Source organism: Cyprinus carpio, chromosome A10, assembly GCF_018340385.1.
Source record: "Cyprinus carpio isolate SPL01 chromosome A10, ASM1834038v1, whole genome shotgun sequence".
NCBI classification, from domain to species: Eukaryota; Metazoa; Chordata; class Actinopteri; order Cypriniformes; family Cyprinidae; genus Cyprinus; species Cyprinus carpio.
In genome coordinates, this window is record NC_056581.1 from 5,450,687 (window position 1) to 5,474,943 (window position 24,257).

Consider the following 24,257-nt stretch of genomic DNA (forward strand, 5'->3'; position numbering starts at 1 on the left):
TTTTATATATAGTTATATATAGAAAGAGTTCATTTGTCATGACTTTCTGATTGGTGGCGATTTCTTTGCAGAATCATGGGTAATGTAGTTTTTCATGTTGAACTCAATTATTTACAAAATAAAAAGTTGGGCCGGTGGCTTCAGCAAAAGCATATACCATCGATTGTCCTTTTATCGCACTGAAAGCGTAGCTAGTTAGCTTAATCACATTGTGAGTTAAGAGAACAACATATCTTAGACCTGATTGTTAGCAAGCTAATTATTCCAGTAGATATCCCAAGTTTATGCTATTCTAAAACGTATAATGCAAACCAAGTAAGCCATGTTCAAACATCGAGGCCCAGGATGCCTCAGCAGAACCGAGCACTGAATGCTACAATTATAACTCTCCCACAGGTGAAAAACACAGCTGCTAATGTTCTCAGGGAGACGTGGCTCATTTATAAAAACACCAAGCTGGTGAGGAAGATGGACCACGCCAAAGTCAGGAAACATCAACGCAAGTTTCTTCAAGCCATTCACCAGTAAGTCAGACCTCTGGAGAGCCGTCAGGACTGCTATGTGTGTGTCTGTTTTTCAGTGAGAGTTAAACACTTTGAGCTCTGAATTGTTTGACACCTGTAGCCCAGGGTAGGAGCCGCTGATGACAGATTCATTTTGTTGTGTTTGAACATGTAAATCCATTTGTACCACATTTGTTTTGATGATCTAAAATATTTAGTATCGCTCATTGTATTGACGCTCTGTTCTTCCATTGTGGAGTTAACTCAGCCCTCAGTAAGGCACTAGTGAGGACACTTGCTTGTTCCCCATCACTCTCACTCTTGGTATTTATGGGCCATCTAAAAGAGGACATAAGTGGCCTGTAAATGTCACTCTCTTCCAGTGACTGATTATTTGGGAAACCCAAAAGGCAAAATGGTTATAAACCCACCTCATTTCAGCTGAAACCCTCTGGGTTTGTAGTTTCTTCACCATGCTTTATTTTCAGCCACTCTCAGAGATACTGACTCGAAATTGAGGCTATTTGTTGTTGGGTTATAAAGCACTATACCATAAAACTTTACCACAGACAAAACACTCTTTTCTCAGAAATACAATGAAAAACATTACAAGAAAGATTTCAAAGCTTGTATTATAAGCCTCCACTAAATGGTTGAGATGCCCATTAATGGTAAGAAAAAAATAATAACTCTGAACTCTATCTGAATTCTATCAGTCACATAGAAATTAGTTTATAATTTTTTTGTGTGTTTTTTTTTTTTTTTACAACTAACGGATTTTATTTACTACTATCTTTGTATTTTAATGAGAATAAGTTGTGTGTTAAACTTCTAAATCATATAAAACTGTATTTTATGTTTATAAAGCACATTAGTGTATCAAGTGCACAATACTTCAGGATCATATACGTTACCATTCAAAAGTTTGGGGTTGGTAAGATTTTTTAATTCATATTTTTAATGTTGCCTGCATTTATTTGATCAAAAATACAGTAAAAACTGTTATGTTGTTAAATATTATTATTTGACAAAATATTATAATAAATATTATTTCTATTTGGATATATTTTAAAATGTGATTTATTGTGTGATGCAAAGCTGAATTTTTACACAGAGTACACAGAGACAACAACAACAACACACAGACAAAAAAAAAAGACGAATATTGCAAAATAGTTCGAAAAATAAATAAATGGTATGAACAGTTGTGCTATAGATGATAATGGAATAGAATAGAGAGATGCAGGGATGTACTAGGATGGAGGTGGTAACAAATAAATATAAGGATATTGCACATTTTTATTGCATAAGTGGGGAACATTTAACAGTTAAACTAATTAAACTGAACTGAATTCAGGTAGTCTGTATATCTCAAAGCAACAGTATCAAAGCAGTGAAATGGCTTTGAAGTCCATGGCTAACACTGTAATTGTGGACCGTGTAAGCTAATATTGAATAAGGAGCATCTCTAAAGCAACAGGAAACTATGACAGATGTGGAGAGCACATCCTATCGTCCTTTACTCCTGTTTCACTATTCATGAAGGTGTCAGGGGATGAGTTTCACCGCCTTTCATTTTAGGGTTCTGTCAGACTCCCTCTTCCTTTCTCTCTTTTCTCTCTTCATTTAAAGATTATTCATCACTCTGTCCCACTTTTCATCTGCTCTATGACTGTAGTGTTGTGTCCAGTTTAATGCTAGCTATAAAGCAATCCTTAAATAATTTTTCAGCAATAAGATTTATTTGTCCTGTTAAGCTTTGAAATGTATGGTCGTGATTTTGAGCTGGAGGAGACACGTTTCACACATTTAGATGAGAGTATATTGTCTCTATTAAATGCCTTCTGTTTATTTTGTCTCACTCTGTTCTTTTATAATTAGCTAAATCAACCATGCTCATAAAGACAAATATTCATTATTGAAAGATGTTCTGATAAACATTGATAAAAATCTGCACACGTATTTGCAGAAAACATTTATCTTATTTGTAATTACCTTCATTTTGTTCTGCATCTATGTTTCATTGGTGTTGTTTGCTAAGACAAACCACTAAGCAACTACCTTAATGTTGTAGCAGCAATGCAGAACACCCTAGCAACATCCTACCTTCTACATACAACAACCTAGCAACCATTAAGAACACCTAGAAACCTCCAAGAATTTCTAGCAGCCACCAAGTAGAACCACCCATCAGTCACCTAGAATGTCTTAGCAACCACCAGAATACCCTAACAACCACCATGTAGTCCCTAGCAATGAGCCCGAGCCCACAGGAACCACCTAGCAATCATACCAAATACCCTAGCAACCACTCAGAAGGTCCTACCAGCCACCTAGCAACACCACCCTAACCACCCAGAATGTCATAGCAATCACTTTACAATGTCTTACTAACTCCCCAGATTGGACTTTGCAATGTCCTAACAACCTCTCATAATCTTTAGCAACCACACAGAACAAACCCACCTAACACCTAGAATGTCCTAGCAACCCCATAGAAACTACTATTTAGACCATAACAACCACACAGAACAGCCCACCAACCACCTAGTAACCACCCAGAACCACTAACAACCACTATACACCCTAGCAACTGCACAGTACCACCAAGCAACCCCTAGAACTTCAGGCAACCATCAGATAGACCTTAGAAACCATACAGAAAAACACAGTTACCACCTAAAATGTCCTAGCAACCACCAGAATTCCCCATCAACACCATTGCAACCATCATTTAGACCTTCACAACCACAAAGAACAACCCACTATCCACCTAGAAACCACTAGCATCTGCCATGTACACCTTAGCAACCATCCAGCACCATCCAGCAACCACCAGACAGACACTAGAGACCACACAGCACAACCCAGTAATGATCTAGAATATCCTAACAACCCCCAGAATGCAACTATCATTTAGACCCTAGCAATCACTCAGAACCACAAGCAACCACCACGTAGACCCTAGCAACCACTGACAGCACCACTCAGCAACCACTCAGAATGACCTCACAACACCTAGAACTCCTAACAACCCCCAGATAGATCCCAGAAACCACACAGAACCAATCAGTATTGACCCCCTCCACCCCCCAGAATGCCCATGCAACCTCCATTTAGATCCTAGCAACCACCAGGTAGACCCTAGAAACCACACAGAAGCATCTGGCAATCACACTGAAACCCTAGCAACCACTTCGAACACCCTTGCAATCACGGTAGTGAAAACTCTCCTTCAGGAGAACTAAAAATTTGTTTTTCCTCACCACTCAATCACCTTGATTCATTATGTAAAGTTGATAATGATCGAGACAATATATTCAAACTTCTGATTCGTCTCCTCTGTTTCACTCTTGCCACAAAATGGCATCAGATGCCGCCGGGCTACGGTTTACGAGATACACATCTAATAATGCCGAGGGTAAAATCACACAATGTCCTGGCTCTTTTTATAGACACATAGCTGAAAGAAAACAGTCTGAGATTGCTTGCAGCAGCAATGTTGGGAACACAGGCAAGCGGGTTAATGTTCAGTCAGGATGCATAAACCACAGGCAAATGCTCACACATTTGATACCGCAGATTCATGGTCAATTCGCTCCTAGCTCTGTGTAAAACCATTAGTGTGTCTTCTTGTGTTTTTATGGTTGTATATGTGTTCACATGCCTTCATTAAGACTATATGCAAGCGTCAATACGGCCAGTCAGGTGTGTGCGCCTGTCTTAACAGTGCCTGTGGGTTTCTATCTTCTACTTTAATTCACTCCCCCTGATTCTGTTCAATTTCCTTTATGTTTAAAGAGCACCTGGCCCTGTTCCAAACCCATAAAGACAGGAAACCGCCATCCCAGGCCAAATCTGAAACTTCCCAGTTGGCTCAGTCTTCACTAATGGCTCTGGCGTGTGTCCTTTAACACTGAATGCATGCCGTTTTGCATAATGAGGACGGCTAGGATCGATTTCCACTGATCGAGTATGTTTTTATCATGCATTAGTTCTAGAATAGCGAATCGCCTGAAATTATCTACAGGCCATCTTCAGGCCAAGGTACGTTGTAGATGTCCTACGCATGCCGAGGCCACACAGGAAATAAGGAACACGTCTTGTTTTTGGAGGTCTGTTTGTCCTCTGCCGTGGAGGCAGGTGCCGGGCTGCGATAAGCAAATTTGCTGTTGACAGGGCGATGATGATGATTGCACATCACTATGAAGGTTGCGAATGGTGGCTTTGGGGACAGGCAGAGAACGTCTGTGGAATGCACATGAAGAACGGGAGTAGAGGGGTGGGCGGTTGTGTGGGCAGTGCCAGCTGTAACTCTAGCCTGTGTGCAGCATCCCATGCACCACCTGCTGTGCCACCAACCCCTACTTTAATCATCAGTGTGGTGCGTAGGACCAGCACTCTTGGGCCAGAGTGTCATTAGCTAAACGAGCGGCGCAAGACTGGCACAGCGCATCTGGCGTGTTAATAAAGGTCAGAAAGAGACACTCCTTAATAAGTTGCTCTTTCTAGCGTCTCTTTATTGTTTTAAGATAAAAGTTGAGTATCTAAAGAGTGCAAACATTGCGGATTTGTGGTGCTCTCAAAACAGTTGGTTTTATGAACTGGTCCAGTATGTTATCTTCTGCCTCAACTTAAGTGTGAGTTTGGGGCGGAGCTACATGTTTCAGTAAAGGCCTGTTCACACAAGGACAACAACTATGAAGATAACTACAATCACCTAGAATGTCTTGGCACCAACCTAGCAACCCTTAGCAACTATACAAAACCCTAAAAATTACACCAAATATCCTAGCAACCACTCAGAACGTCCTAGCAACCATTTAGCAACATCCTTCTAACCACAGATATGCCATAGAAACCACCCTGCACTGTCTTACTAACTTTAAATAATAACTGTTAGCATTAGGGTTGCAAAGGAGTGGAAAACTTCCAGAAATTTTCCAGGATTTTTTGGAAACTTGCGGAAAATTTCGGAAATGTTCAGAAACTTTTGGAAAGTTTCCAAAAAATGTACTGAAAATTTTCCTCCTCTTTGCAACCCTAATTAGCATCAATATCAATGCATGTTAACATTCTTTTTACTGTAAGCATGTGCTGCAGTTTGTAGCAACCCTCAGAACCCCAGCAACCATCAGGTTGATAATAGCAACCACATAGATCAAACCCAGAAACCACCATTTAGACCCTAACAGCCACACAGAACAAACCACCAACCACCTAGAAACCTCTCAAAATCACTAGACTAGCAACCACCATATACACCATAGCAACCACACAGCAGCAACCACTCAGAACCTCTTAGCAACCCCTAGAACTCCTAGCAACCACGTGACAGACCTTAGAAATCAGACAGAACCACCCAGTAACCATCTAGACTCTCCTAGCAACCATAGAGTCAGTCATCAGCCACCTAGAATATCCTAGTAACCCCCAGAATGTCATAGCAAATACTTAACCTAACCCAGATCTTAGCAACCATCTAGCCACCCCTAATGCCTTTGAAAAAAAACAAAACCCCTAGCAAACAGCTAACAATCACACAGAATACCCTAACAACCAATCAGAGCATCCTAGCAACCATCTAGCAACATCCTCCTAACCACCCACATGCCATAGCAATCACCCAGTAACGTCTTACTGATTATAAGTAACAATAACTATATTAGCATCCACATCAACGCACAAAAACGTTCTGTATACTATTAGCAAACGCTGCAGTTTTGTTGTCTGCTGCTTTAAATTCTCAAGCGCTTTAAAGCAGGATGGATTCTGATTGGCTGTCAATGTTTTTAATCATTCATCAGTTGGAAAAAATTGTTATGAAAGCGATTCCAACAATATTGTTCTTCTGTGTCGTTATCGTTATGATTGTAGCATGATTTAATCATTTTCATGTAATTAACAAATGTTAAAACTTTATCATTATAATAGTGATTGTTATTGTCTTTGGTGTGAACAGACCTTAAGGGGTCATTCACACAGGACACGTTTTTGCGGCAGTGAATTGAAAGAAGAACACAAGGGCTAGAGACACATTTTTAAACAGTTGAGATACCTTTAACTTGGACTTCACATTTATAAAATGCTGTCTTATGCACAAGATTAGCGCAGCCTAAAAAAACGTGTTTTTTTAAAAAAAGCTTCACTTTTCCAGTAACAACCTAATTTAACGTCATAATGCACCAAACGCTATGTTGCAATTTTTGTCGCAATGTCATTTTACAACTTTTTTTTTTTCAAATGAAATATTAGTTAGTTGCTGCTGTTTGTTACAAACCACTTATGTAAATTCAGTTTTTTGTATATAGTGTAAATTTATTTGTAAAAGTTAATGACATCTGAGTTTTAACGGCAAAATGGAGTAACAGTATGGATAAAAATGGAAAACTGCTGCATGTGCGTATGAAATGTGGTAAATCTAGCAAATTTTACAGGGGTTTTGTGTGAAAGTAGGTATTGTATTCATCTTTTTTATATTTTAGTAGCTAACTACTTTTTTAAAAGGCTAGCTGTGAATTATGAGTAGCATGTAGTTTGGTAAGCCTAACAATGGTGGTCAGGGACGGGGCGTAGTGAATGTTTCCCGAATCTTCACCTGATGACTGTGTGTGTCGATGGAGGTTGCAGGGAGATCTGAACAGAATAATCATGCCACATTTTAACTGTTGTGATAATTCATTTGTCTATTTTATGTTTCCTTTTTTTCCTGTTTGTGTCAACACAATGCAATAGAGCTCGAAAGTAAGTCTTCGCCTCACCTTTAGATACAGATCTGTTGTGTGCATGCAAATGAGAGCTTGTATATCTATCTAATGATCTGAGCAGAAAAAAATGTACACGCCCTTGTTTGAAAAGTGAAATTCATTCTTTGAAAAAAATAAAAATCCTATATCAAGCATTATTTAAAGTTTGCACAAACATAGATTATTTTTATTACAAATAATTACCAAGTGGAGTATTAGAGACAACCAAGGACATTAAATGTAACCTATTAACACGATTGCTAATTAGCTGAATCTCATTAAACTTGTCAAGCACATGTCCAGGTTTTTCACCCCAAAATCAACAGAAAGAAAGCAGAATTTATATCTTGTTTAAATAGCCTATTTTTCGGACTTTTTTTTGTGAAATTAAGCACTACTTTCACTACTATTATGGCCAAAAAAATCTTTCTTGTTTTATATATATATATATATATATATTAGTGCATGTGCATATAAATATTTTCCAAGTATATTGTTATAAAATATATATATTTTTTAATTGTAAAGTATTTATAAATATACATAGTATTTGTTGTATTAAATTTATTTAAATGAAAAAAATAAAAAAAATAGTAACTTTTGATTTTGAATGTTAAGAATTAAAAAAAAAATAAAGTACTAATTTATCATGAAAATAATGTCACAATGCATATCTAGATTTGTATTTTTATTTAATTTAATTTATGATATTTCTTTCTTTTGATTTTGAACTGAAATGTGATCTGGAGATTTTGTGAAATGCACTCAGTTAGATTTAGCCTTTTCTCAGCTGCACTGTCATAAACCAGCGCTGACACAAACAAACTGAACTAACTATACATGACCATTTTACCCAATGAATTTCAGTTATCAATGATAGAGGGTGTTTTCTTTCCATTGTTGCATGTATGTGATTATTTGGGACGTTTAATCAGACAGCCACTGATTAAAAACTTTGCTTCCATGAGTCAAACGATGACTGTTCCTGAACTCTTTCATTTACGTCCTGTTTCTCAGCTCTGTTTCACCTTTGCATCTTTGGGCTCATGGAATCCGAGTTGCTCCTGAACCAACATTTGTCTCCGCATATCCCACCCTCCCCCACCTCCACCTTTCATTTCCCATTTGGATGACCGGTAACGGTGCAGATGAAGCCCTTAGTATTAAATGTGAATCGCCTGGCCTCTGAATTTTGCCAGTCGTAATGAACGTTTCCTCACATCTTCAGCTGTGGCATCTCAGCATGCTCAATGATTTCCTGAAGCGTATGCAGTGAGGCAAATGGGTGTAACGTTTGCTTCAGCTGCTATGAACAATTACATTTTTTCACTGCAGCCGAGACCAGCATGTGGTGAATCAGACTGACTGCAGAAAATGCACACAGGGAGAAAGAAACCCAAACAGTTCGATGCCTCGGTGTGGGATTGTACAAGCGAGCAAGAGCTCTCAGACGCGAAGGTCAGCAGGTGCCCGACGGAGCCTCTGGACGACATTTATCCCAAAATCCACTGCTCCCTTTGCCCCAGCAGGAACTAATGTTCACCACACACGTCTCAGGGAACAGAAGGAGCCTCATGAATGAAGCTCAGTTAATGTACAGCATGTAGGCTACCACTTTTCTCTAATATACTCGTGATGTGAAAACCGGACGCTTGCCAAATGCACGGCTCTGCTTTAGCATTGGCACAGTGGATATAGAAATGTGATGCCCCCAGATAAATCTGATTTAGTTATATATGTTTTGAAAAGCTTTTCATGTCTTAAATGGTCAGATGTAATTCCTCTCGCTCTAAACCCTATCGGTCATCCAACTGTAAAATGAATTTAATGGAGCCATTCTCTCTAGACATACTTATTGTAAAACAATATTTCAACAATAGGAATTAAGAAGCAATTATGATTGTGTTACATGAAGTGCCTGGCATTTGCTGTGGGGATTTCCTGGTCATATTTCATCAAAAAAAAAAAAAAAAAAAAAAAAAAAAAAAATTCTAATCAGGGAAATAATTAATTGTTTTACTTAAAGAAAATGATTGTTTTAGGACCATCATGATTTGGACAATTTAATATATATATATATATATATATATATATATATATAGATATATATATATATATATATATATATATATATATATATATAAAATTATTATTGACAATAATTAGAATTACTGAAAAAACAAAACATGGGGATTTATTACACTATAGTATTTATTTCTTCACTCTAATTGTTTTATTTAAATATCTGTATGTCTTTAAATACTCATATAATCAACACTTTTATATTTAAAGCTATTTATATCTGAAAATATTGTAATAATACTATAAAAAAAAGTGGACAATGGAATGTATTACAGTAATTTTCCTTCACACAAATTATTTTATATTATGAAAAATTATTTAATGCCATATAAATTAAACATAAGCATAAAGGCATTAAGATTATTTTAACAGGATTACTTCTATTGCTGTAACTTTTATTTTATTTACACAAGTTATTTTATTATAAAAAAAATAAAAAATTTATTATATTATAGAAAATCTAATGAATATACATTTTTAAAAATTAAATGTATATTTCATATAATAAAATAATATTTAAAAAGGCTTTAAAAACCAGTTATAGTTGAGAATAATGGGGTGTGGTGGAAATGTCAATCCAAGCAATGTTAATGGTCCTAAAAACAGTTAATTTTCTGTATACAAACTATAATTACTTATTTTTCCTTTGGCTTAGTTGTAAAATCTGACCTGGACATGTTTGTGTGTGATTCAGTCATCCAGTAGTCTTTGGACAGACGCTTTTCTTGTTCTATACTGCTGTGTGGGGCTTTTTTGGTCCTCCAGTGGTTGGCAGCAGAATTGCAGCCTTTGTATCCGTATACTACACTCCATGCAGCTCTCCCAGACGGAAATTGATACATTTGGGCCAATCACCATCCAGTTCCCAGAGGCCGCACATTTTGTCTGCTCTCTTATCTGTGTCATCAAACACTCACAAATCAATTAGAGAGTTTAACTCGACGCTTAATGCGTCAGTCTCCACACAATGAACAATGACTTTCAGCAATGATTACAAATATCTCCAGCTGGGATTCAATCCCTTTTCCCCAGAACAGAGTACAGCTTTCTTGTGTTTCTCCCTTGTGAGTCAGGAAACATATTGAATGCAAACCGCAATTTATGTTACTCGCACGCGTCTCGCAGGAGTGCTGTATGCAATGCCCTTGAGGACGAGAGAAGAAAGCACTTAATGTATAGTGAAGATAAGTAGTACCTAAGAAACCTAATTAAATGGAGGATATGAATAATTAATGCTAGCAGTATGGATTTGAGTGAGAGGGTTGGTTTACAAAGCTCTGTGATGTAGTATTCAGTTCTTAGAGACAATTTATCTCAGCTTCCTTACAGTAAACAGTGATCGGTTAAAAAATAAAGGAAATCCAATATGAAACAGGATTCATAGTCACTGTTTTAAAGGAATGTTCCAGGTTCAAAACAAATTAGACTCTTATGGAGATGCTGTGAACTATCACCAAAAAAAATAAAAAAAATTAGACTGTCCTTCAGTTTGAAAAAAAAAATCGCATTAACAGCAGTACACTTACAATAGAAGTCTATGGGGCAATTCGGGAGGGTTTAAAAACAAAATGTGGAGGTCATATTTTTGTGAAAGCACTTACAAATTCTTCTGTAAAAACTATTTGAACAAGGATTATAATAGTAAACTAAAAACAAAACAATTTACTTCAAACAGTTTCATTTAAAAAACAATTGTTACTTAAAAATAAAATCAACTTTAACAAAAATGTAAAACAAAAATAAGAATAAGAATTTCAGTTAGTTGCCAAAGCAACATTTCTCATTTTTTAAAGTACTAAAATAACTGAAAATGAAAAAAATAATAATAATAATAATGAAAACTATTTAGACACATTAAAAAAATACAAAAACACATTTATATAACTTTAACAAATTAATGAAAACAGAAAATATAAAAACAAAAACTAATTCAAAATATTAATAAAATCTATGTCATTGATACTATAATAACTGATACAAACTGATTTGAACTTTAAAGTTGATAAATCTTTTAATTATGTCTTGGCGAAATTCCTGTGGATTTATGTAAACGTTTTTATTCTTGTAATTTAACAAAAGATAATGTTCCTTATTTGTAAGTCACATTTAAATAAATGTAATTATGTTTAAATGTCATATTTCATACCCTTAGGCTGATGATACACAGCGCAACTTTTTGAGCAATTTTGCCTGGGAACTTTCCTATTGAGAATGGGTAATATATTTCTATCTGGATAATTTAGATCAGGCGTGAGCCCTGTGTGTCTCACCTGGTTGCCCGATGACGGCAACATTGCTCAAAAAGTTGCCCCATGTATCATCAGCCTTACATTTGAACGTTACCGGGTTCAGTGATTGTACATAGTCATGAAATATTGGATATAACTGCATACAGACAAGGTTGGTAAGAATTTTTTATCACTCTAAGACTTCTACCAAAAGTATATGACTGTATTAACCCCCCACCCCCCACCCCCACACACACACACAATTTTAAAATAAACTCTAAATATCCTCTTAGAACCAGAAGTTCTATAAATATGAAGTACACTCTGTGGCTTTTTTGGAAGGTTTCTAATATATCATCCATTCCTCACTAAGAACTAGAAAATCTCTCATCAGAGCCTCAGGTGTACTTTTGTGTGGATCAATAAGGTCATAATATTTTCATAATTTCCATAATTTGTTCCTGTAAGAGGTGTGGGAAAAAAAAAAATCCAGACTCTTCTGAAGTTTTGACTTGCATGCGCCTCAGTCCTTTTTCAGTCCCTGCATTCTCTCCTCATGTCTTGTGCATGTCCTAGGAGTGCTTCCGAAATGTGTGGCTTGTGAATGGAGAACCTGTCAAAAGATTTCTGTACTGACCACTTGCCACTATTGGGCTCTGAATGGTCTTGTGTTCAGATTAAGAAGTGTAAAAATGGAGCAACGCAAGCTGAATGACCAAGCAAACTCTCTAGTGGATCTTGCAAAGGTAAGATTCCTTTGAGTGAATGTTTGACTAATGCATGACGGAACATTGGAGGTCCGTTTGTGTTTAGTATGCATTTTAATATATTTTAAGTCTACAGGTGTCAAATGAACAGACAAGATTTTATCATTTGATTTTATTTTTTTTTTTTGGTCTACAATATGGTTTCCATATTTGGTACTGATGATTTGTTTCCTTACAAAGAGCAACTAAGCATATGGTTGATGCCAGTTAATTTATTATTTCCTTTACGGAATGTCCTCACGTTCACTTTTGCTATTTATTCCTCTCTTGCTATGCACAATTCATCATGCTGCTTAATGGTCTGGAAAAGCTTTCATCTCCTTAGAAAAAAGAATAACTCATGGGATACCTGACATGTTAAAATAGCCTGATAAATTTGAAACCCTGCATTTGCACTTCCCTCACGGCCATTTTTTAGACGGACTAAAGAGCGAGCCTTGGGGAACACCAGGCACGCTGCCAGCTTGACTCTGCAAAACCCACAGCAACCTGGGAAAGGGATACACTCGAGATCTGATGAGTCAGCTGAAACAGCCTCCCGCACGATTGCACACTCGCTCACATGTCTGAGCTGTGACATTCAAACATCCGCAGTGGTCATATCTCAGCAACCTCTGTCGGGGCTTTGCCGTGAGAGTCACTAGTTAGTGTTACCCAATTACCATCCTGTCCCGCACCTCCCAAAGAAACCGGAGAGGGTGACATTGAGGCTAGTGTGATGTGATAAGACTCCTTTTATCATTGCTGTAATTGCCTCTCCCCATCAGAGGGCGGTATAACATTAATCATGGCCGCAGCTGCTCCCAGTGGCAATGGATCCTATAATGCAGCTTAAAATAACTTAATCTGCTGCAGTGCTTCTGCAACCTTCAGACATCCCATGGGTCTGCAACTTCTGTTCCCACACCTGTGATCCATTTATTTATTAAGTTCTTTTGTTCATTTTAGCTTTTCTTCAGAAAGTAATGAAGGCATTTTCTTCATATTTAGTAGTGTTTGCTAAGGCAAGTGTCACTGTTACTCATACTTAAGCTGAGGGATTTGAACAAACCTCGTCTAAGCCAAAGTATTAAACTACATTGCATACCTTAACAGTTACAGACTAGTAACTGTTAAGGTATGTTAAGGTAAAGTAGGGAGCTTCACCTTAGTAGAGATTGAGTGACATTGTTTTTTTATGACTGAAAGCGATATGCTGTCTTATTTTAAGGATTTAATAATTATTATTACAGATAAAACAATAAGTTACTTTATTTGTGAATACTCTATCTAGCTATTAAGCAGTTAAGTATTATGCATTGTTAAGGTGCAGAGGCCCAAAAGTGGTTTAATATTTTTAGAGATATACACACTTTTGTGATTTTTTTTTTAACCTATATTTGCATTTTTATTTACCGATATTCAGACTTTTGTAAATATTGTATTAAAAAAAAGGCTGATTATTGCCACTTCTTCATTAAAGAAAAATAAATAAATCTAACCGATGATAAAGTGCTAATAATTGGTTTATGTATATATATATATAGAAAATCTGTACAAACAAAAAAAATTATAGACAAAAGTGTGAATATCGGTAAAAGTATATATAGGTCAAACTGATCTGTCTCTACACTCTGTGAGCAAATAGCAAGCATTGCCTCACAGCTGACAGTGAGTTTTTAATTGATAGCAATGCTAAAATAAATGTTTCTGGTGTCTTTTAATGTTTTGTTAGGTACATTGAGTTGCTTGTAACTATATGTCTGAGTTTGAAGTTTGTGCGCATGATGCAATGTCATGAAAGACCTTTTATGTCATCAGTACTGGGAATTGAGATGTGTACAAATATGGACGATACACTTCATTTCTCATCAGGGCAATCCATCACCCAAGTGCTTTTTAAGAGCACCTGTCAGATGCAGCTGCTTGACATGTCCTTTGTGACATGACTGTTAACCGATAAAAGATGTTTAATAAAACCTGATCACGCAGCACCAGGCTTACAACACCAGGCTGTTCAAACAATCATTTATGAATCTCTGTTAATTATAACCTCTCCCTCGCTTCATCTCAGACTCAAAACATCATGTACGACCTGGTCTCGGACCTGAACGAGCGGGGCGAGGACATGGAGAAGAGGATTGCACTGCTGGAGACCAAACTGGAGACGTTGCTCAGCAACTTACAGGCGCTTCCAGGCCTCATCAGTCAGGTGATCAGCCAGCAACACCGGGACTTCCTGGAGGTGCAACTCCAGCCGTACGACAAACACAGCCACGAGCGCTCGCAGTCCGTCTCCCGGCGCAGATCGTCTTCCACCGCGCCGCCCACTTCCTCCGAGAGCAGCTAGGGCTGCCAGCCCAGCCGGCGTCTCCGGAGAAGACTTTCGCCATCATATGGCCAAGTTGCATTTTACTGTAAAGCCTTATGGTTTCAATAAAGTAGTATCCAAATTCTGATGACACCATCAGAGGTTACCGGAGATAATGCGGTTGAAATGGAAACTTCCACACATATCTTGTTAATTTTTTTCTTTTTTTACCTCGATAAATGATGCTGTTTCTCTGTTGACAGAATCACAGAGAGACTTTTCTCAGTAACTAATGACGGAAAGATATATGATAACTAATGATGGATAAGCTATTAGGTGAGCAAGTCCTTCTGGGGTCTTAATTCAGGAAAGCAATGTGACGACCTCAAACGGCACCGAATAGTGCAAGACTAGTGCTTCCTACTGAATTGTCTGTCTCTGCGTATGTGAATGAGATCTGACCTGTTCTTTGAATCAACAGGCATTAATAACTCTTTATTGAGGAACCATCAGCATGTCTGAACCCAAGACAGGGGCAGATGAGGAATGCCTCCCCTTCCTGTCCAAATAGCGAAACCCTAGATATACACTTTGAAAGGAAAGCATATATCTTTTAGGTTAGAAACAGCATCAGCTGTAGTGTTCTTCTCTTGTAAGCCCTCTAAAAGTGACTATTCCGGGGGCCATGTTGCAAACAATTTACTCCTCTCGAATTGAATGCATCTGAATCTGTACTTGCACTTTTTATCAATGCACTTCAATGCTTACTGACTATAATATGAATTTATGTTGCTCATTCAAATAAAAAGACACCTTTAGTCATAGGATAATGGCCAGAATGTACAACGATAATGATTGTGTAGGCTACAGCAAGGGCAGCAAATGAGACCTCAACTGAAAAGACTATGCTTACAAAGTAGATGTTAGATGGCTGCTGTTATTGCACCAGCGTCTCCATTAGTTCCAATGGCGAGTGACGTATCTTTATGGAGTAGCTGAGACGAAACTCTCTCGGCTCACTGTGTGCTTTACACCTAAACGGTCTTCAAAACAAAACAAGATCTACCGGATGCTATTTATAGACGTAGATCTGTTTAAGAGCAGCAACAATCTTGTATATGTTTGGAAATGCCTATTTTTGTATATCAACAAGGACAAGCACACCTCCAGATGCGTATGTCTTTCTCAAAAGGATGTGTGGTAAAGAACTGTACTCGAGTGTGGAAGTGGAATGTAGAACCAAAGCTTTCAAAATGGGTAGAAAGAAAGGAAACAGATGGTTCTCTGGAGGATCTTAAGATTTCCCAGTGAGCTGAACTGTACCGTTGTACTGTAATGGATTTCTCTGGGATGGCCCTGTGAATTCAGCCTCTGTTTTTCTGGTGTTAAAGGTCAAACAAATCCACAGCACAAATCAAAATAAAGGAGTTTCGTGCTTATTTTCCAATCAGTCTGTCTCATGCCATTCAGAATGTAAACACAAATGTCTGTCTGATGCAAAGAATTGATAACCACAAGGAGAGATTATGACCGGTTCACCGTACTCTACTATCATTTACTGATAGCATGTTAATGATGGATCTGCTCTTTAGATTCTAAAGATATGACGGGTTCATGTTGGAAGTTTTGGTGCATTTCATAACCTGGCCCAGCAACAAAACATCCCAGGGTGTAATGTCATTAAAGGGTTACAGAACCTAATGAAACAATGGTGGATCCAGCAATTTCACCAACATAGAAACTATGAGTGATTAAATACTGTATGCAAAATGAATATAAACAATAAAATTAACTATTTAACAGAAAACTGTGTTGTTTGAGCACTGATGTTGTATATGTGTATGCAGTAGTCAGTGTGTTGGGTTAGCTTTGAGGTTATCTATATAACAGCAGATATAGGCTGAAAACAGATTTAATATAATATATATATATATATATATATATATATATATATATATATATTATATATATATATATATATATATATATATATATATATGTTATTTACATGGCAATAGTGTGTAGTGTTTATATTCTACATTGTTGTGCCCATGAAACGATAAAGTATAAACAAAGACTATTCTCCTTAAAGAGACTTTAATATTCTAATATATTTTGTGGTTCGTCTACGCCGAGGAAATAAAACCTTAATGTCACGTCTGATCTTTAACAAATCTCGAAAGGTTTTGAGATCACCATAATGACTAAATAATCATTTCTAGATAGAAACGTAATCATAAACTGAACGAAATTCGAAAAATGTAAGTTACGCTACTAATTTATTGACAAGCCTTATTAAGCAGCACTTTAGGTTGCAATCACAGCTCGAGTCTCTCCTCAAGGTTGCCAGTTCTCCACAACAAACCCCGCATACTTGCTACTCAAAATTAGTCCAATCCAGATTCGGGGGGGTTTCAATGGTACAAATCCCGCTCCGGGGGGTAAAATCGTAAAATACACATTTTTGGCGGGGTTACCCTGGTAAACTTCGCATTCTAAATATCATATTATTGGGGACACTTCAAACCGCTCAACCGTGTTAAAGTAGCCCAATTCCGCGGGAAAACCGCGGACCTGGTAACGGTTATCTCAGCACGCAGCCCTGGCGCTAACCAAGTAGTCCCGCCCCATAGCTCACGCTATTGGTTGAGAGTCGCCTCCAAGTTCTCTGATTGGCTAACAAGTACAGTCCCCGATCAAGTTGCCGGTTTGCTGTTTTAATCCAAAGACCCTAAAAGGACTTTGTTTAATCCATTCTGTTTACACGGCTTGTTTTATGTAAACAAACAACAACAACAGCAACAAATCCCGGTTATAATACCACGAATACATAAATATTAGACATTAATAATTTTCTTAATTTTGAATTCACATGTAGTTTATTTCCCAATGCACCCGAAGGCAGCAACAGAGGTTTGTTGACAAATATTTTTTATTTTTTTTATACCGGAACACCTTTTCAGTCTCTGTCTGTATTGACATTTAAACTTGATATCCCAAAGTATATCTACTACAGCATCCTCACCGAAATACGGAAAAGGGAAGAACTGTATTCACTAAATATTATGAAGAAGTATTCACTCCTTACCGGTAGGCGGAGCCATTTTATCAGGCACGGGAAGAGACCAAACATCGCGAGAATTTGAGTGTGGCGTGAACTCATGGCAAAGCATGACAACGGTGTGCTTCTGAGCTAACAAGCTGTATAAGTGATTAAGTAACAACAACTTTTTAGTTTTCAAGTGACGATTTTGAAAGGACCAACGCCAACATGAGTTTACTCGCCAAAATAGCCGAAATCGAGAACGAGGTGGGTTGACATGAACAGTAACTTACTTGAAAACTAGCCGTTAGCACTTTAGCGTCAAACCCATTCAACAGTGAATGCAGCGGGGTTTCAGAAATTAATCTGAGATTCATTACACTCATCAGTTCAGTTTTATATAATGATGAGAGCTGTTGACATAGTCATTGTAAATATGATATTTTATGAATGGTCTGTGTCCTGCAGATGGCTCGTACTCAGAAGAATAAGGCCACAGCTCATCATCTGGGTTTGCTGAAGGCTAGATTAGCCAAACTGAGGAGAGAGCTCATCACTCCTAAAGGAGGCAGCGGAGGAGGCCCTGGAGAGGGTTGGTACTGCACCATCATAATGGGGTCCTCAGTGATTAAATTGTGGTCTGTTGCTGCGTTGTTTTTTCACCAACCTGTTTTCCCTGCAGGGTTCGATGTGGCAAAAACCGGTGATGCCCGAATAGGTTTTGTGGGCTTCCCTTCTGTGGGCAAATCCACTCTTCTGAGTAACCTGGCTGGTGTGTACTCTGAGGTCGCTGCGTATGAGTTCACCACACTGACAACTGTACCAGGAGTGATCCGCTATAAAGGAGCCAAGATTCAGGTGAAACTCTTTACACTAGTTCATCACGTACCAGGCAAAGTGTTGGCATTGAATGCGTTGTGTTCTGTCTAAATGGGTTATTGAGGGCCTTTCCTTTGGCTTAAACATCTGAGAATGCGAGTTTGCAACACTTTACAGTTTTGGTGAATGAGTAAAAGAAATGAGTAAGTCAGGTTTGACCATTTTTGATTAAATGATTCTTATTTTAATTTTTTTATTAGCTTCTGGATCTCCCAGGTATCATTGAGGGGGCCAAAGATGGCAAGGGAAGAGGACGACAAGTCATTGCTGGTAACAGACCATTGAAAAAAAATCAAAAAATTACAACTCGCTGAACATTTAGTCTCCTTTAGGCCATCCAAGAAATTGATGAGTTTGTTTCTTCCTGAGGAAAAAGATTTGGAGAATTCAGCATTGGATCAGTTGCTTAGGGCACTATGATTTCCACGATTCGGGAAACGCAGAATATAGTCATTTAAACGGAATTCACTGTATAACGCAGATTGTCACTTGAATTAATTAGGTCATTACACTTAAATTAAATCATGATATGGACTAGTATCTGTAAATATTAAGCGCAAAAAGACTATTTAAATATGAATCCTGCATGTTTTGTGTCTCTGTGTGAATGAATGGCGCAGATACTACACACATACTGAAGCGTGCGTGACGCTTGCAGTGGTTTCATCATCTGCCGTCTCACTACATGAGGACATAAATACATGAACAACATCTCCAGAGCTGCTCTGAGAGTCACTGCAGAAACAATTTACCAGTTCATTTGAATAAAACAGTCATCATATCATATACACAGAGAAATTTAAAGGTATTCACAGCAACCCGTCAAAATAAGTTATATATTACTAAAAAAATATATTACTGTGTGTAGAATGTACATAAAACTACTACTGAAATTATTAAAACTTCAAAAGGAATAATCACGCAATAATTCTTCCATGTTTTAATTTTAATAGTAAATCCCCTTTGTTTGCCAAAAATAAAGTTTGTTTAGTTTTCATTAATTAAAAGATAAATTGAATGTTTTTTGCCTTCATTTGATAACCAGAAAAATTTAATACACACAAAAAGACAGAATTAAAAAAAAATCATTAGGGTATTGTAAAAATGTTGATAAATTAAGTTTTTTTTTAATGTATTCAAATAATTAGACATGCTAAAACACAAAATATAGTAACAATAAAAAATACAACTTTTAATGGGGCCCTAAACATGTCATTTTTGTTAAACTTTTAATAAATTGATGTTAAAGTGTATACGTTTCATTATTTTAATTAATTAAACATGCTTTTTGATAATAAAATTTAATCATTAAAAAGAAGTCCAGAAAAATTAAAATGGAATTTGAGCAAAAATAAAACTGATTTCATTGGGGCCTACCTGCCAGGGGCGTGTCTAGAGCATTTTAAATTGGGTGGCCAGTCTGGGGCACTGGCTCAAAGGAGGGTGGCCGGGGGTGGGGGTTATGGTTTGCGGCACGATGTATGTTAAAATACATCGTGTATACACTCACTAAACAAAGAGTGACAGCTTTTTTAGTGGTAAAGGGCACTCTTTGCAAGCTTTCTAGTCTATGATCCATTTAAAATGTAGAACTTTGTTTTTCAGCCACACACGTTGCAAAGTTTCGGGAATGACATCTGCATATTTATGTGGGATTCACTCTCGAAGTAGCAGTGAATGACACAATGATGACCAAAGCAATAGACGGGAGAAAATATGTGAAAATGGGCATTAAGACTAGAGCACCCTCACTAATTTTAGAAGCACCCTCAGTGATTATTTTTGGAACCTGGTTAATACGCTTTTATTGCAAAAATATGTACAAAAACAACAAAATACAAATGCACATAATAAAACAATTGAATAAATGCATATTTATAAGTTAAGCACTTAACTAAAATAAGTAGGCTATTAATAAAATAAATAACTAGAGAAGGCTGACTATAATTAGCTTGCTTCCATTTAATGAGATAAGCCTACTCCTCATCTGAATTAGAAAAAATGCGCTTCTAGTCTTCAGTGATGCAAGAACGTTTGAGCATACACGTAATCTCTGAGCAAAAGCAGCGCCAATTCATAAAAGAACAATGTATATTTAAAAGCACACATCCAGTTTTGTGTGAGTGAAGGAAATCCACTTGCGAGTGGAGATTCGTGCTCACGCATTACATGGATCACGTAATATTATGCGCTCTCGATATCTGTCAAATATCACGCTATAGAAACAGCCTAAAATTAAGTATAAAGAGGAGAAGAAAGCGGCCCTAGGCAGCTACACATGCCAGGATCCGCCACCTGGGGTGGCCAGCCAAATTTCAGGGGGGGGCGGTGCCACCCCTGGCCACCACGTAGACACGCCTCTGCTACCTGCTCACCAGTGGATCCTCTGCAGTGAATGGGTGCCATCAGAATGAGAGTCCAAACAACTGATAAAAACATCACAATAATCCACACCACTCCAGTCTATTAGTGTGTTGTGAAGTGAAAAGCTGCGTGTTTGTAATAAACTTTTGTAATTTAACTTCAAACCATTGCTTTTGGCTAAAATACTTTTTCCAAATCTGTCCTGATGAAAAAATATTGGATGGCCTAAAGGAGAGTTTTTATTTTTAGGAACTATTCCTTACAGACTCTTATTTAAAGACAATTTGGCTCACTTCTGTATTTTTTAGTGTGCTTTATTACCAGTCACATTCACGCTCCCTGATCTTGCCTCTTTCCAACAGTTGCTCGCACTTGCAACCTCATCTTGATTGTCTTGGACGTTCTGAAGCCTCTCGGACACAAGAAGCTCATTGAACACGAGTTGGAAGGTTTTGGCATCCGACTCAACAAGCAACCACCAAATATTGGCTTCAAGAAGAAAGACAAAGGCGGGATCAACTTCACAGCAACTGTATGACTTCAAAGTGCTATTAATGCTCTATTGCATACGTTTATAAAAAGTATAAGTTCAGATTTGAGTCACGTTCCTTGAATAAAATTACCAATTAAAAAAATAAAACCACCATTTAGGTGTATTAGCTAGACGTGTGTGAAAATACACATTTAAAATGAGTCAAAGAGGTTTTAATTTATTGGAATATTTGTGAAATTGAGTGATTACACATTTTTATTAAATCAGTTTATTATAGTAAACATTAGTCTGACACTAACTACTAATTGGCAGAATCTAATAGACTTTGTTCCTAGCTCAATTCAATAATAAATGGTAGATGCTAATAAGATAGATACTTTCAAAATTAATAATTCAAAGAATCTTTTTTATGTAGTATTGTTGTTTATTATAACTTATTTATGCTTGAGTGTCATTATTTTTTTTAATCATGTCCCACAAAGACATGGATCACATGGATCAGCAGACCAGAAAAGGCTTTTTACGTGTTTATCAAGTGATTTCTTCATTACGAACCATTTTATTTACATCTTAGGCTTGCAGTAGAGTGTTAATTTTTGTTTCTTATTGTCATCAATCAGATCAGTCATGTTTACAGTTTTTGTTTTAGTGTGCTCAAAGTGAGCTGGACGCAGAGACTGTGAAAAGCATCCTTTCCGAGTACAAGATCCACAACGCTGATATAACCCTACGAAGCGACGCCACAGCTGACGACCTCATTGACGTGGTGGAGGGAAACCGGTAGGACCATGTTCACGTCCTCCATCCTCAGTCATTCTCGCTTTAGAAGAGAGATTTCACATGGTTGTTATTTTCCTCTCCAGGGTTTACATCCCCTGCATCTACGTGCTCAACAAAATCGACCAGATCTCCATCGAGGAGCTGGACGTTATCTACAAAATCCCTCACTGTGTGCCAATCTCAGCTCACCACCGCTGGAACTTTGACGACCTGTTGGAAAAGATCTGGGACTACCTGCATCTAGTGCGCATGTGAGTTACGTGTTCCTCTGAGCTCATTTTGGGATGGCATGCTTAGAATTTGAACAAAACAACTCAAGGAGTGCAGCACAATTAAGCTGCATACTTTCTGGAACCGCTTTTGGGAATGTAATGAAAAAAGTGATTTGCTGTACACATTCTATACTTAAATGTCACTTTCAGTGGAAATGCCTCCTGTGTGAAGCGTACAGGAACAAAATGTGCCATAATAAATCATCATGTCCTGCCGTCTAGTGCTCACTGCCAGACTTTATAGTTTATAGTATGCACTATGTATCATAAAGCCGCAGCAGAATGTATAATAACCCTGACTGATATTTCACAGCTACACAAAGCCGAAAGGACAGCTTCCGGATTACACATCACCTGTAGTACTTCCAGATGGAAAGACAGCTGTTGAGGATTTCTGCTTAAAGATTCACAAAAACCTCATCAAAGAATTAAAATAGTAAGTAACTTAAAAATATTGAAGGAGACTCGTGTATTTGTTTTCACTTAGTTAAGGGCTGCATTGAAGCCATAATAAGTCTGTTAGAATGTAAAGTGATTATGTATTTAATTTATGCTGTACGTCATTGTTCTTTTGTGTTGCGTGCCAGAGAATAAGATCTGATTTAAATTCCTGATAGTGAAAGGCTCTGATGCAATTGCAGCACTAGTTATCTTTACTTCCCACATGAGCACAGTAAACTCACTAGACTCTTAAACTCACTTCCAAGGTTACAGTGTACAGTGTGTTATTCCTTTCTATTGAGAAGACCTTGTTCCTAGATTCAGCCTGTGAGGCCTTAATTTTGTTTAAAAAATAGCCTTGACATTGCATCTTTCTTACATTAATAAAATGATATTTGATACTTCTTTTAGATTTGTTCTTAAAGTTAGTCTCTTATTAATTGTAATCTGTTTATAACGTTGTTATATATTTTTATTTCTTAAAATATGCATTTAGTATCACCTCATTTTCCAATAATTCTCAAACAGTTCATTCGAAGCAGTTCTAAGATTCAGTCTCTTTAAACCCCTCCTTTCCATGAGCCTGCTCTGCTCTGATTGGTCAGGTGGACCAGTCTGTTGTGATTGGTCTACGGTGTACAGCATGCAGCCTCATCTGTCGGAAGTGGAAATAAAATTAATTTACTTTCACAGCATAACCACAAGAACAAGCTACAGTGTTTGAGGGTCAAGTTGTTTGCAACTGGACAACGTAGGAGAATATAGGCGAGCATTATATGTTACCCCGTGGCGTTAGCCATCATGGAAGTGGAATTCGAATGACTGATGACTCGTTTAGGTTGTTCAGAGTCGATTCTTTCTTTTGGGAGACTAACTTTAACGTGACCTTTCTGCTTTGCAGTTTGTTTACATTCACATACAGGGAGATTTTAAACCATGTATGTAAAAGATTTAGTTTTGAAACGTGCCTAGCATCATGTCTCTCTCTTCTCTCTGCAGTGCATTGGTGTGGGGGTCGTCAGTGAAGCATAACCCGCAGAAAGTCGGCAAAGACCATGTGCTAGAAGATGAGGATGTAATCCAGCTGGTCAAGAAATAAAAGAACTCTGATGCCTTGCATGATCAGTACACTTCAAATAAGAAGCGATAAGACATTTCTAAATGCCCTGAAGGTTCCCATGGCAACATTGTTGTTTCTCTGTTTTTATTTTTGGACTCAAAGTATGATTGTAAATCACACAAATACATTCAGCATATTACATGTCTACTCATTCTTGAATCCGGATCACAAACTCCTTGAATGCAGTTATAGTTATATATATATATAAAAACAAAGTGAACTTCAATAAAACCCAAATATACAATTCCA

General features: G+C 37.4%; 2 protein-coding genes across 5 annotated transcripts in view; both read left to right on the forward strand.

Moving 5' to 3' along the window:
- LOC109097428 (small conductance calcium-activated potassium channel protein 2) overlaps positions 1–16,055 on the forward strand; it is a 36,314-nt gene extending 20,259 nt beyond the window's left edge. Inside the window, exons 6-9 of one of the 4 annotated variants that reach the window (XM_042764847.1) lie at positions 397–524; positions 7,239–7,247; positions 12,236–12,305; positions 14,380–16,055. In XM_042764847.1, the coding sequence (XP_042620781.1) occupies positions 397–524; positions 7,239–7,247; positions 12,236–12,305; positions 14,380–14,655 (483 nt within the window). In that variant the 3' untranslated portion in view covers positions 14,656–16,055. Of the gene's footprint in view, positions 1–396; positions 525–7,238; positions 7,248–11,932; positions 11,949–12,135; positions 12,306–14,379 lie in introns of those variants that run through there. The other 3 variants (XM_042764851.1, XM_042764849.1, XM_042764848.1) reach the window with 3 other exon arrangements.
- A 1,665-nt stretch (positions 16,056–17,720) lies between these two features.
- On the forward strand, positions 17,721–24,257 carry LOC109097845 (developmentally regulated GTP binding protein 1). The gene is made up of 9 exons (XM_042764853.1): positions 17,721–17,926; positions 18,128–18,251; positions 18,342–18,517; positions 18,739–18,808; positions 21,265–21,434; positions 22,045–22,175; positions 22,259–22,426; positions 22,761–22,883; positions 23,888–24,257. Exons 1-9 carry the CDS (start codon positions 17,888–17,890, stop codon positions 23,985–23,987), a joined length of 1,101 nt encoding a protein of 366 aa, XP_042620787.1. The 5' UTR covers positions 17,721–17,887; the 3' UTR covers positions 23,988–24,257.

Excerpts from the sequence above, each read along its gene's own strand:
- LOC109097845 (XM_042764853.1), top strand. The coding sequence starts at position 17,888 with ATGAGTTTACTCGCCAAAATAGCCGAAATCGAGAACGAG. Across the intron at positions 18,252-18,341 it reads CGGAGGAGGCCCTGGAGAGG|GGTTCGATGTGGCAAAAACC; the intron begins GTTGGTACTGCA and ends TTTTCCCTGCAG. Across the intron at positions 18,518-18,738 it reads ATAAAGGAGCCAAGATTCAG|CTTCTGGATCTCCCAGGTAT; the intron begins GTGAAACTCTTT and ends TTTTTTTATTAG.